This window comes from Ranitomeya variabilis, chromosome 6 (genome assembly GCF_051348905.1).
Source record: "Ranitomeya variabilis isolate aRanVar5 chromosome 6, aRanVar5.hap1, whole genome shotgun sequence".
Taxonomy (NCBI): Eukaryota; Metazoa; Chordata; class Amphibia; order Anura; family Dendrobatidae; genus Ranitomeya; species Ranitomeya variabilis.
The window spans coordinates 40313168-40327414 of record NC_135237.1 but is presented as its reverse complement, the minus strand read 5'-3'; the positions used below and the strand labels follow the sequence as shown (position 1 = coordinate 40327414).

General features: G+C 42.0%; 1 protein-coding gene across 1 annotated transcript in view; it reads left to right on the top strand.

Moving 5' to 3' along the window:
- CUBN (cubilin) overlaps positions 1-14247 on the top strand; it is a 247056-nt gene that overhangs the window by 40406 nt on the left and 192403 nt on the right. The window contains exons 12-19 of the mRNA XM_077268299.1: positions 3764-3950; positions 5736-5854; positions 6670-6904; positions 7133-7314; positions 7470-7632; positions 9799-9989; positions 10355-10511; positions 11722-11900. Of these exons, the coding sequence (XP_077124414.1) occupies positions 3764-3950; positions 5736-5854; positions 6670-6904; positions 7133-7314; positions 7470-7632; positions 9799-9989; positions 10355-10511; positions 11722-11900 (1413 nt within the window). The remainder of the gene's footprint in view (positions 1-3763; positions 3951-5735; positions 5855-6669; positions 6905-7132; positions 7315-7469; positions 7633-9798; positions 9990-10354; positions 10512-11721; positions 11901-14247) is intronic.

Below are 14247 nucleotides of genomic sequence, written 5' to 3'. Positions count from 1 at the left end.
GTTCAGCTCTGGTCAAAGTCCTATCACATTGCATAGGCTCAGGCCTCTGCTCATCCTGACCCTGACACAAAGCCAGCAAGTTTTTCTCTGCCTGATCCACTGAATTCAGTTCATCATAAAGCAATCCAAGCGCCAGAAAAAAACGCATCTACATTACGCAATGCAGGGTCTCCTGGCGCCAGGGAAAATGCCCAGTCTTGAGGGTCGCCACGTAACAAAGAAATAATGATTTTTACTTGCTGAATGGGGTCACCAGAGGAGCGGGGTTTCAAAGCAAGAAACAGTCTACAATTATTTTTGAAATTAAGGAACTTAGATCTATCCCCAGAAAACAAATCAGGAATTGGAATTCTAGGCTCTAACATCGGATTCTGAACCACATAATCCTGAATGCTTTGTACCCTTGCAGTGAGTTGATCCATACAAGAGGACAGACCCTGAATGTCCATATCTGCACCTGAGTCCTGAACCACCCAGAGGTTAAGGGGAAAAGAAAGACAAAACACACTGCAGAGAAAAAAAAATAGTCTCAGAACTTCTCTTATCCCTCTATTGAGATGCATTAACACTTTGCAGGCCAGCTGTACTGTTATGGACCTGGTGGTTAGGAGCACCCGGAATGACCTGATGGTTAAACTGTAGAACAGGACAAGCTCTGGGAAGTGGGAGCTCTGCTGACCGCAAACCCTAATCCTATCACACACACTAGAAATAGCCGTGGAGCGTACCTAACTCTGCCTAGACGCCTCTTCACAGCCTAAGAGCTAACTACCCCTAAAGATAGGAAATAAAGCCTTACCTTGCCTCAGAGAAATTCCCCAAAGGAAAAGGCAGCCCCCCACAAATATTGACTGTGAGTTAAGATGGAAGTCACAAACACAGGAATGAAACAGGTTTTAGCAAAGGAGGCCAGACTTCACTAAACAGACAGAGGATAGAAAAGGTATCTTTGCGGTCAGCACAAAAAACTACAAAATACCACGCAGAGTGTGCAAAAAGACCCCCGCACCGACTCACGGTGCGGAGGTGCCACTCTGCATCCCAGAGCTTCCAGCTAGCAAGGTAATATCATGATAGCAAGCTGGACAAGAAAACAATGAACAACAAAATAACTAGCAGGGACTTAGCTTCTGCTGGAGTAGACAGGTCATCAGAAAGATCCAGGAGAGATCTGAACCAGTACTAAGACATTGACAGCTGGCATGAAGTAACGATCTGAGTGGAGTTAAATAGAGAAGCCAGCCTAGCCATAAACGAGGGCAGCTGAGGAAGGAATCTCAGAACCAGCAGCTCCACTCACAGCCACCAGAGGGAGTCCACGGACAGAACTCGCCGAAGTACCATTCATGACCACAGGAGGGAGTTCGAGAACGGAATTCACAACAGCCTAGTTTTTAATGAGGCCTTCATTAATGTTTCCTCATTCTCCACCACTAGGTCACCATGGTGAACATGTTGTATTCTGCTACAGCCATTCAATTTTTGGGCCAGGGTGTCTATGATACCCATAAATAATTTTTTGCAAATTTAACCCCCATGGGGAAATGTTTGTCAGCCCATGCACTTCATGTATGGGCATTACAAGTCTAGGAGATACGCTCCTTTACATTGGGCCAAGTTTTTAATAAGGCCTTCATCAATGTTTCCTCATTCTCCACCACTAGATCACCAGTTTAACGTGTTCTGTGTTGACACACCAGTTACCAGTTATGGTAAAAGTGTCTATATGATGGCCGTTACCAGTTTGAAACCAAAAGAAATGTTACTCCCCAGGGGAAAATTTAGTAAAAATGAGATGTACGTATCTTCTTCCCATTTATTATTATATTTTCCATTTTTCATAGCTCTGGACAGTCCTCTAATGAGGTAGTGTATACCTCTACAATATAAAATTATTCAAAGACTTTTATATCATATTTTTATTTATAGCCCTGTCGCTGAGCTGTTGCTAGGGACAAACATATCTCGTTGGACACATTCTGGCTTCATATTTATGAACCTGTGTTCGCCCCTCCCTTTTGTTATTTTCTTTCATAGGTGGAGTCACATTTTTTATTTATTTCTATTATTTCAGTATGATTTATCTTATGTCTCCTCATTCTCCAACACTAGATCACCAGGGTTAACTGGTTTTGTGCTTCTACAGCCAGTCCCAAGTTTTGCCAAGGGTGTTTATGATGCCCATAAAAGATATTTAAAAAATGTACCCCTCATGGGGAAATGTTTGGACAATTTTAGTACTCCAAATGTTTTATTTTAGTGTCATAGCCTACTTATGGACGCATTTTTGGTGGGCCAAAAAAAAAACAAGAACACATTTTGATCACTCTGTTATCTCCGTCAGATGCACGGTGTATCTGTGGTGTCCAAATCCTTGCTTTGCAAGCATACATTGCATTTTTGGGTCTGCTAGACTGCTACCCTTGGTGTATACAGTATTTTGTGTTTTTTAAAATGTTAAAAAATACATCCCACATATTAAAACAGTCAGTTATGTCAGTCACACGTCTGGTCTATGTGTGGTCTTCAAATCCTGGCTTTTCAGCCATACATTCCAGTTTTTGGTCTGATAGCCTTGGTGTATACAGTATTTTGTGGTTAGAAAATTTTTAAAAATACAGGCCACATATTCAGTCTGTTATCTCCGTCCGACGGCCATTTTATGTGTGGTCTAAAAATAGTTTTTTTTTCATGCACACATTCCAATTTTTGGTCTGTCTAATACCCTAGGTCTATACACTATCTTGGTTAAAACAAAAAATGTTTTACAGTGTGGTAGTTCCGTGACATGCCTCATATATCTGTGGGCTACAAAGTGTGCTTTTGAGGCTTCCATTATCCTTTTATTGCTGTGTGTTACCCTAGCTCAAAACAATAAACAATATATTGTCAAAAAATTTTTTTTTAATTTACCCCCATGAGGAAATGTTGGTCAGCCCATACACTTAGTGTATGGGCAGTACGAGTCTGGGAGACACGTTCCTTGGTAATGGGACAGTTTTGTTTAGATGGCCCTCCTCATGTTTCTTCCAAGGTGGGATTGGAGTGCGTGCAAATTTGGGTAAAGGCGGCCCTTGCATTGAATGCATAAGGAACCTGTATGGCAGGACCAACTGAAGACTGTGAAGTGGGTTTTCCTGTGGCCATCCAGTATATGAGTTCAAAGGCTTATTGGGGTGCATATGACTTGATAGCAGGGCAGGCCTTGCATTCAATGCAACATTTTTCCAAGTTAATGCATTTGTATTGGTTGAAAGCAATGTTAAAGTTGAAAAACGCATCAAAAACGCTGCGTGTGAACATAGCCCAAGTGGTGGAGGAACATTTTGGTCTGGGGTAAATAATTTTGCCTTATATACAAGTCATTACCCTGGAAAGGATGTTCCTTAGCAAAATCCATTTTGGTTTCGTTTTTGTATGTTTTTGGGTGCACCTGTAAAAATGGCGTAAAACTCTGACAACATTGCTTACAGCTATGACCTAGGAGTCAGGCATGCTTCCAGGAGCGATCCCCATGATGTCCCTGTGTCATTTGAGAAGTATTTCCATCATTTTCAGATGTTTATAGACCTTAAAAGGACCCCAGGGGGGATCGTGGTAAAAATACTCGGGTCTCCCATAGACTTACATTGGGCTCGTTGTTCGGGTCTAGTACCCGAGTATTCCAATTTGCTCGACCCGAGCAACGAGCACCCGAACATTTTAGTGCTCGCTCATCACTAGTTAGGAGTGAATTGCTATCTGTTTTTTTTCAATCTTTCAGCCCGACATCTCAACCTATACTTGTGAGTGTCATTTAGGGTGGAATGGTACCAACTGTACTGGAAACATTGATGAATGTGCCAGCAACCCGTGTCAGAATGGAGCAGTCTGTACGGATGGAATCAATGGTTACACATGTGACTGCTCCAGGGGATGGACTGGATTCCACTGCGAAACCGAAACACAAGGTGCAGAGCTGCTCGCTGTTACTATTTTATGTATTTGTTATTGTTGGTTACACTAACTTATTTGTAAGAATGTGTTTTTTTTTTGTTTTTCCATTATTTTGTATGTGATCAGAGTGTGCAATCGGAGTGTGTGATCGGAGTGTGTGATCGGAGTGTGTGATCAGAGTGAGTGATCATAGTGAGTGATCATAGTGAGTGATCATAGTGAGTGATCATAGTGTGTGATCATAGTGCGTGATCAGAGTGTGTGATCAGAGTTTGATCAGAGTGTGTGATCTGAGTGTGATCAGAATGTGTGATCGGAGTTTGATTAGAGTGTGTGATCAGAGCGTGTGATCAGACCATGTGATCAGAGTGTGTGATCAGAGTTTGATCAGAGTGTGTGATCAGAGCACGTGATCAGAGTGTGTGATCGGAGTTTGATCAGAGTGTGTGATCAGAGCATGATCAGAGTGTGTGATCAGAGCATGTGATCAGAGTGTGTGATCAGAGCGTGTGATCAGACCATGTGATCAGAGTGTGTGATCAGAGTGTGTGATCAGAGTGTGATTGGAGTGTCATCAGAGTGTGTCATCGGAGTGTCATCAGAGTGTGTGATCAGAGTTTGATAAGAGAGTGTGATCAGAGTGTGATCAGAGCATGATCAGAGTGTGTCATCAGAGTGTGTGATCGGAGTGTCATCAGAGTGTGTGATCGGAGTGTGATCAGAATGTGTGATCGGAGTTTGATTAGAGTGTGTGATCAGAGTGTGTGATCAGAGTTTTATTCAGAGTGTGTGATCAGAGCATGATCAGAGTGTGTGATCAGAGCACGTGATCAGAGTGTGTGTTTGGAGTTTGATCAGAGTGTGTGATCGGAGTGTGATCAGAGTGTATGTTCGGAGTGTGATTGGAGTTTGATCAGAGTGTGATCAGAGTATTTTCTGTCATCCGAGAGAATCAGAGTGTGATCCGATTCTCTTGGATGAGGAGAAGATAGCAAAAACTAATTTTTCCATCTTCTCCATTCTGTCAGTCCGTGCAAATCGGACTGCTCTCAGATGTCATCAGAATGCATTCCAATGTTATCCACCAACTATTTGACTTGCATGGCCAAGTGCAATCCGAATATCAGATCCAACTCGTGGCATGCTGTGATTTTTTTTCAAGAACCGGCTTAGTCTGAGGAAAATTTCAGACTTGTGCATTGTGTGTAGACTAACGTTGGTTCGAATGTGAACCGAGATTGGTCACATCGCACTCTGACCAAAAATACCGTCATGTTCACGATATCTTAGGATTATACTGGTCTTTTTCCATAGCACCCATTTGTGGCCAGTATTTTAAAAAAGCAGCCAGGACTAAAATCACATGATTGTGTGATTCCTAATGGCTAAGCCTCCACTTATTAGCATTAGTTATACCCCCGTCATCCTTTGCAGACATTTTTTACATTGCTCCAGTACATTGAAAATGAAAAAAATGCAGAAAATTATCTTTATTAGAACTCAGCATTTTGTGTATTAGGCTCAAATGCAAACCTACATGTTTCCATGGTAACAGACTACAAACAAAGTCTGCGTGGTCTGACATTTCTATCATCCTCCCTTTCGTAAAAATAAGTGACATTTTTATATGCAATCATTACAAACATGATTGAGTTTTTAATAGTAGAATGTTTTCCAATCGTATATACAATATAATGTGTATATAATGTATTGTGTATATGTTGTATTGTGTTAATTGTGTGGTTTATAATTTGGTCCTTCTTATTTTAAGCTAACGTTAGTTTTGTGTCTCTACTTAGAATGTGGAGGTGTTTTAACTGGTTTAAATGGGACATTGAGTTATCCTAGCAATCCAGGCTCTGAATCATATGAAGAGAATCTGAGCTGCTCCTGGGTCATAAAAACTGAGGCCAAAAAGGTGAGGACATATTACACAAATAGCAATTATATTTTCCGAATGCTTTCAAGAGAATGAAAATATCAAATTGTTTTTTGTAAGCAAGGAAGAGAGGTCCAGCTCTCTGGACCTAAAATCTTCTTTATTGGTGCATGTTAAAATTCCAAATAATATCCATTACATTGACGCGTTTCGGGAGCTTCGAGCATCTTTAGACATGACCATGACAATAGGTGCTTGACGCACCAGAAAATTCCAAATTATATCCATTACATTGACGCGTTTCGGGAGCTTCGAGCATCTTTAGACATGACCATGACAATAGGTGCTTGACGCACCAGAAACGTGTCGGTATTTTTTATTGTTCTAAGCTGATATGGATGTTATTTGGAATTTTAACAAAAAAAGATTTTTAGGTTCAAAAAGCTAGATCTTGCTCCCATGCTTCCAGTCAAGTTTGTTTTTGATAGTAACAGTATCGGTACTCCGTAACGGACTAGATTCAGGCATTACCGGTGAGCTGGAGTTTGTCACTTCATATGGTTTTCTGTGTTTGTAGTCTGATTCTTTTTTCTTACTCCACTCGGAAACCTCTTCTCCCTAATGTAGAGGCAGTAGACGAGGGGGCTAGAGGGACTCAATCAAATAGCGAATAACTGGAGTATCCGACTACACAAAGATTTGTTTGTAGTCTGTAACTATGGAGACATGTAAGTCTGCATAGGAGTTGTATATGGCTGTATACAACAAGGCTTAGCTGCACAATTTTTCTGAAATTGCCTTTTTATCAGTGCAGCGGAATTGCAAGAATTTGATTTCTCTATTTGTTTCCATAGGTTCTGCGCATTACATTCCCATATTTCAACTTGGAGGTTAGCCAGACTTGCAGTTTTGATTTTCTTCAAATCAACGATGGAGAAACAATATCAGATTACATGTTGGGAAAATTCTGCGGGAACACCGTCCCAGAACAACTTTTTAGCTCCCATAACGCGTTATACCTCTGGTTCAAGACAGATCACAAATTCAATAATGGAGGATTTCGGATTAACTGGGAATCCCAGGATCCAGGTGTGAACTTTTTCAAAGCACAACTGCAAACTCTGTATTAATAACGTTAGCAAGTCTTCAGTTTACCTGCAGCACCTCCGCAGGGAAGATGAAGCATTGCACAGTTGGTCTGCCTGATTAACACAAATTTACATTATGTTCATTCAGTAGAGTTATTTTATGGTCTCTTACATCTCCAAATAGATAATATGTTAATGGTACATAATGTTTACACTGTTTTCTATTTAGTGTGTGGAGGTGAAATCTCAGAAACTCATGGATCCATATCGTCCCCTGGTTATCCTGGCAATTATCCTCCTAATCGAGACTGTTACTGGACAATCTCTGTTGCCCCCGAACTGTACATCACCTTTTCTTTTGGCGCATTAAATCTGGAAGAACACAACAGCTGCTATTATGATTACCTGGAGGTATATACACCTACACACTTATCAGTATACTGCCTTATGTGCTCTTAGCTCCATTGGCAAGCAGTTTTTACATACAAACGTGTTTTCCCCATTTTGTACATGTTGCCATCTAATCACACTTTGTTACTATACTATATAATCATTTTTCTTCTTAGATTAAAGATGGTCTTATGTCCAGTGACCCCTCCATTGGTAAATTTTGTAGCACAAGCTCTCCGGCTCCTATCCAGACGTCAGGTCCATATGCTTGGATTCACTTTCATTCTGACAGTACGAAAACGGACAAAGGATTTCATATGACCTACATAACTACTTCATGTGAGTAACAGTAACAAATGTCACGGAGCCTAAATGGTCACTGTACATCCAGACAAATGGCAAATCATTTTAAAAATTATGTTTTCCTACTCCCAAAAAAATCAGTCTAAGATACCGGCCACTAGATGGCTCCTTTCTGAGTATCTTTTCCACCGCCTGTCATAAATGTAATGTGTCTACGTAATGTGTCTACAGCAGTAGAGACACCGAGATGGATTACTGGAAGTGAGGACAGGTCTTTGTCTCTGCAGGAAATGGAGGCGGGTCTTTGCTTCTCTACAGGAAGTGGAGGCGGGTCTTTGCTTCTCTACAGGAAGTGGAGGCGGGTCTTTGCTTCTCTACAGGAAGTGGAGGCGGGTCTTTACCTCTCTCTACAGGAAGTGGAGGCGGGTCTTTGTCTCTCTACAGGAAGTGGAGGCGGGTCTTTGTCTCTCTACATGAAGTGGAGGCGGGTCTTTGTCTCTCAACAGGAAGTGGAGGCGGGTCTTTGCCTCTCTAAAGGAAGTGGGAAGGGTTTTTATATTTCTACAAGAAGTGAGGGCGGGTCTTTGTCTCTTTTCAGAAAGTGGGGGCACGTCTTTGTCTCTCTTTAGGATGTTTGAATGGGATTTTATCTCTCTACAGGAAGCAGGGGTGAGTTTTTGTCTTTCTGCTCCTGCTCTCCTGTCTGTCAAACCGCATTCATAGCAAAATCAGTGAAGTGGGCTTTTTAATTCAGGGCAGGCAAACATTGATCAATGGCAGGAGCAAAGCATGCTGGGATGTAAGGAAAATGATATTTCAGCATCTATAATGCTGGTTTTTGTCTCTACAGAAAGAGGGTGCAGGTTTTTGTCTCTCTACAGGAAGAAGGGACGGGTTTTTTCTCTCTGCAGTAAGTGGGGGTGGCTTTGTCTCTCAACAGGAAGAAGGGTGCTGGTCTTTGACTCTTGACAGTAAATGGGACAGGGCTTTGTCCCTGTACAGGAAGTGGGGGCAAGTTTTTGTCTCTGTAAAGGAAGTGGGGAGGGGTTTTTATATCTCTAAAAGAAGTGGGGACGGGTCTTTGTCTCTCTACAGGAACATGGGGCTGGTCTTTGTCTCTCTACAGGGAGTGGGGGACAAAGATCTCTTTTCAGGAAGTGGGACAAGTCATTGTCTCTACAGGAAGTGAGTGCGTTTTGTTGTCTCTCTACAGGAAGTGTGAATGGGTTTTTATTTCTCTACAGGAAATAGGGATGAGTTTTGGTCTTTCTACTCCTTCTTTCCTGTCTGTCAAACCGCATGCATAGTGATAACAGTGAAATGGGCTTTCAGTTCAGGGCAGGCAAGACATTTAACAATGGCAGGAGCAAGGCATGCTGGGATGTAAGGGAAATGATATTTCAGCATCTATCGTGCTGCTAGATGATGATGAGGAACCTCTTACTGACAGAGTGTGGATGGCAAATTACAGGGCATGAGAATCAGGACAGTTCCTGGATATTTTAGACTGCTGTGTGCACTGAAATATTTTGGTTGTCTACAGATATTGTGCAAAAGGACAAGTATGTTTTAAATCTTCAACTACGAACCTTTGGAGATCTAATATAACCATTTATTTTTCAATAATGATTGTAAAGCATAGGGAATCTCTCTCTCTAACCAAGGGCCTCATTGTTAAACAGATGGTTATACAAAGTTAAAGTTAGTTTATGACGACCATAGTGATGGAGAGCGCATTATGGCCCTAATGCCTGGAAGGAACTGCTTAGGGCTCTTTCTCTCCTCCGGTCTACAAAACTAGCATACAAGGGAGAAGGAAACCAGATCATGGGCTTATATACAAATCTTCTACTATAAAGGACCGGAAATATATAGCGATAAGAGGGGACAGGACAAATGTGACCTCTTCTACTCTCTAATTTCCCATTCTTCGGGCAAGTCACTTACAGTACTTGTCTAGCTTCTCCAATTTTTGGAGACGGCCAACCTCCTTAAACCATTTTTATTTGTCTTTGATGTAACATTGGATCTGATTAGTTGTTGTTGATGACATCAAATAAGTTCTTTATAGCAATATTCCAATAACATCATGTTGTTTTTCTAGATGATATGTATTCAATAGTGGACACAATAATATAAAAAGCGTATTTTTTTGCCTTTGGCATAAGTTTAACTGTGTTTTATGCCTTTTTGACATAACAGCCGAACCTAATTGTGGAGGAACTTTCACCGATCCTGAAGGCTTCATTGTGTCTCCGTTATGGCCTGATGCCTACACCGGAGACAAGCAGTGCATTTATATTATCACGCAGGAATCAGATGAAAAGATCAGCCTTAAGTTCACTGTCATGGACCTGGAGAGCAGCACGGGGTGCTCCCTAACCAGTATAGAGGTAGAGTTCTACATTTTTGCTCTTAGTGCAATAAAGTGCAACCAGGCGTGAGGCCGGACAGTAGAAATGAATACAAGACTGTTCTTCATATGCTCGTTCATATTGCAAAACCCTCTTTTGGACCAGTGGTTATTGGTCCCCACTCGCTTCCATTTCATAGCTTGTGTAGCGGGACCAACTGGGTTGACCTATCGGGAACTGGGATCCTACTGTATAAAAAGGGAAGTCATGAGCAAATTCACACCTTCCATTGGAAAAGCTCATTGAAAAGGGTGCATCTTTTCTTTTGAATACAGGACCACTTGCAACCATGATTTTCAATTCCAGTACAATCTCTTTAATGACCACTTTGTTGTATGTTGTAGGTTAGAGATGGAAGTTCGGAGTGGTCGTCCCTGATTGGCAAGTACTGTGACAGCACAATCCCTGCTCCCATCACGTCAAGTTCAAACAAACTTTGGATAAAATTCAAGTCCTCTGCTTCCGCTACGGGTTCCAAATTTCGAGCCTTTTACCAAGTTGGTAAGGTCATAGCCCTTGGATTTGATGATCTCGTTACTGTATGCACGTATCCATAAAGCTGTACGCAGGGGGAATGAGCTTGAAACTTTTCAGAAAACTTTTAGGTATAAGCTTTGGTTGTTCTAAAATATCAAACTAAGTATTAGTTACCCTCCCCAGGTCCAGCGCTGAGGCTCCACTCCCGCCCCGGTGTCTTGTTTGTCTGCAGCACTAACGTTACATTAACAGCACTTCAGCCAATCAGTGAGCTTATGTCATTTACAAAGGCCGATCTGCACCCTCCTAGAGGGTAATACTCACTCTGATTTTTCGATAACTACCAAAGTTTATGCCCCAAAATTTGCTTAAATCGTGTTCTGGTCACATTGGTTTAGATAATGAAATGTAATCAGTTTAGTAAGACATCATAGACAATATAGTGGTATACGCAGAGCCTGAATGGAGGCTTTAGGAGCCTCTGTCTACTACAGAGCCGTAGGCAATATATGTGGTGCTGTATGGTGCCTTCACATAAGGACACGTTCACACGTTCAGTATTTGGCTAGTATTTGTAATCCAAAATCAGGAGTGGAACAATCAGAGGAAAAATATAATAGAAACACGTCACCACTTCTGTATTTATCACTCACTCCTGACCAAATACTGAAAGTGTGATGAAAAATTGCGGAGAAATTAGTGGGAATCTGATAGTAGGATGAGCTGTCTATTTGGGTGTGTAGGTCATAGAAAGCTGAATAAAATGATACCTTGATATCTGCGATCCGATGTCTTGCGCCAAAAAAATCCACATTCTTCTTAATATGTAAATGAGGTGTTAAGATCTCTGGGCGGGACAGAGATCTCCCAGCAAGTCTGCCACCAGAGCTATTTTAATGCTTAGCGATGCCTCTATATGTAAATTGATCCCTTTGCTGCATGTGGGACGTCAGGCTCGATTCTTGAAGGCTTGGATGTGCCGAAGATCGCAACTGACCTCGCTGCTGCGCAGTGTCATGCCCCTCTATGGAAATTGGCTTCACCGCAGGCGATACCCCACCAAGCAGCTTTTTTTTTTTTTTTTATTAAGGAAGAGTGTATTAAAAGACATTTTTGATTTTGATTTTGGATTGGACCGTCCTAAAAAAAAAAAAAACCTCCATATGACCTTGCCTTATATTATGGCATAAGTGATAGAAGTTATGGCATTAACACAGTCTGTGTTATTTTACAGCATGCGGCGGCTCATTGTCTGGAACAGGGGTCATCCGTAGCCCTCATTACCCCAATCCATACTATCGGGATCGGTCCTGTGAGTGGGTTATTACTCAGTCAGAAGGAAACGTGGTCATGTTTACGTTTGATAAATTGAATGTTTCCAGCAGCTCCGAGTGCGGCAACAATTATGTGCAGGTAAAAAAAAGTGATTTTCCCCCTTTCCCTGCTGCTCTCCTTAGCTGTGACATGAAACAAGTATTTTAGGTGCAAATGGGTAGTGGGTCATATATAGGAATCAGCGCCACCCCTGGCCATGGCTTATGTCTGGCATTTCACTGCAGCTCTAAAAAAAAGAACAACAAAGATGACAATTACTGACACCATATAAAAGTAATGTGCTTACTTATTACTTTTCATCAGCGAATTTGCCCTTGGTTGTGCAGATCACAGCATAAGTACTTTCATTAAAATAACCCTGGCTGATAATGATCACTTTATAGTCTAATATTGGAGAAGCTTACAATCTATAAGAATATACATCTCTACAGTTTTATACAGTAGAGACAATATTGTAAAAAAAAAAAGCCTAAGAACTCATTTGCAAAAAATATATTTTTACATACAGTGGGTTAGTATTTACCTTTACATAACAAGAATTGCAAGTTCCATTCTGCATTCTTCATTCAATCATTTTTACGGCCCTCTGATATGCAGCCTGATCCAAGTTTCAGATTTTTCGCTTGTCGGATTGTTTCTCCCAGTAATATAGGCTGGATGGTTTGTGGGTGTCTAGTGTTCTGCTATAAATACAGCTTCTATCCTGCACTTATTTCTTCTACATTTTATCTATAGCCTGTTTTATCTACCCTCCCTGAGACACTGCATACTTTTTATTCTCTGTGTACAACCCCTTTCCCTCACTTCTGCTATCTCTAACACTAAAGGCCCCGTCTCACATAGCGAGATCGCTGCTGAGTCACAAGTTTTGTGACGCAACAGCGACCTCCATAGCGATCTCGCTATGTGTGACACGTACCAGCGATCAGGCCCCTGCTGCGAGATCGCTGGTCGTGTCAGAATGGCCTGGACCTTTTTTTGGTCGTTGAGGCCCCGCTGACATCGCTGAATCGGTGTGTGTGACACCGATCCAGCGATGTCTTCACTGGTAACCAGGGTAAACATCGGGTTACTAAGCGCAGGGCCGCGCTTAGTAACCCGATGTTTACCCTGGTTACCAGCGTAAATGTAAAAAAAAACAAACCGTACATACTCGCCTTCTGATGTCCGTCAGGTCCCTTGCCGTCTGCTTCCTGCTCTGTCTGCCGGCCGTACAGTGAGAAGTGAGAGCACAGCAGTGACGTCACCGCTGTGATCTGCTCTCACTTTCCGGCCGGCAGTCAGAGCAGGAAGCAGACGGCAAGGGACCTGACGGACATCAGAAGGCGAGTATGTACGGTTTGTTTTTTTTGGTAACCAGGGTAAACATCGGGTTACTAAGCGCGGCCCTGCGCTTAGTAACCCGATGTTTACCCTGGTTACCCGGGTGCTGCAGGGGGACTTCGGCATCGTTGAAGACAGTTTCAACGATGCCGAAGTCGTTCCCCTGATCGTTGGTCGCTGGAGAAAGCTGTCTGTGTGACAGCTCCCCAGCGACCACACAGCGACTTACCAACGATCACGGCCAGGTCGTATCGCTGGTCGTGATCGTTGGTAAATCGCTATGTGAGACGGGGCCTTAAGAGAATGCAGTGAGGGAGCAGAAACACCTGTCAGAACCAGGAGCCATGCTTTGACAGATTTTTAACATTTTTGCAAAAGCATACAGGTAGATTGGGAAGCATGGTGGCTCAGTAATCAGCACTGTTGCTTTGCAGCGCTGGGGTCCTGGGTTCAAATCCCACCAAGGACGACATCTGCAAGTCGTATGTATACTTTCCCTTTGTTTGTGGGGTGTGGTGAAATATATATATATATATATATATATATATATATATATGTGTGTGTGTAGTGACATATGTCTAGGGTTATATGTGTGACTAGTGATAATGTAAAGGCAGGTCTCACCCAGGTGTTAATGTGTATCTTCCTGAGACAAGCAGACTTCTGTCCCCAAATCTCACCAGGGGGTCGTGCTCAGATCCAAGAAGAAAGGGAACATTTGACACCTCCTAGCTCTTGGAAGGAAGATGTTAATTACAGCCTGATAGTATCTCTGTGACAGCTGTTATACAAAGGATCTCAAGAGAAAATAATATATTCATTGGGGGCGTGGCCGTGGTCCAATCAAAAACCAAGCAATTATGATATTAACCTGAGGGGCTGTTCTAGAAACCTGACCTCCAGACCAAAGTTATAAATTAGACCTGTATACAGAGGCACGTGTTCACATGTGAGGGCAGCCGATGCTGATGTGTTCCACCAACTCAGGAGCAGAAAGCAAACTACCAAGTTAAATGAATGTCTTTTTATCATATTTTTATAACTTTTCTTACTGTAAGCACTGAACCTTTTTTGTATTAAAGTATAAAACTTTAACAAGTTG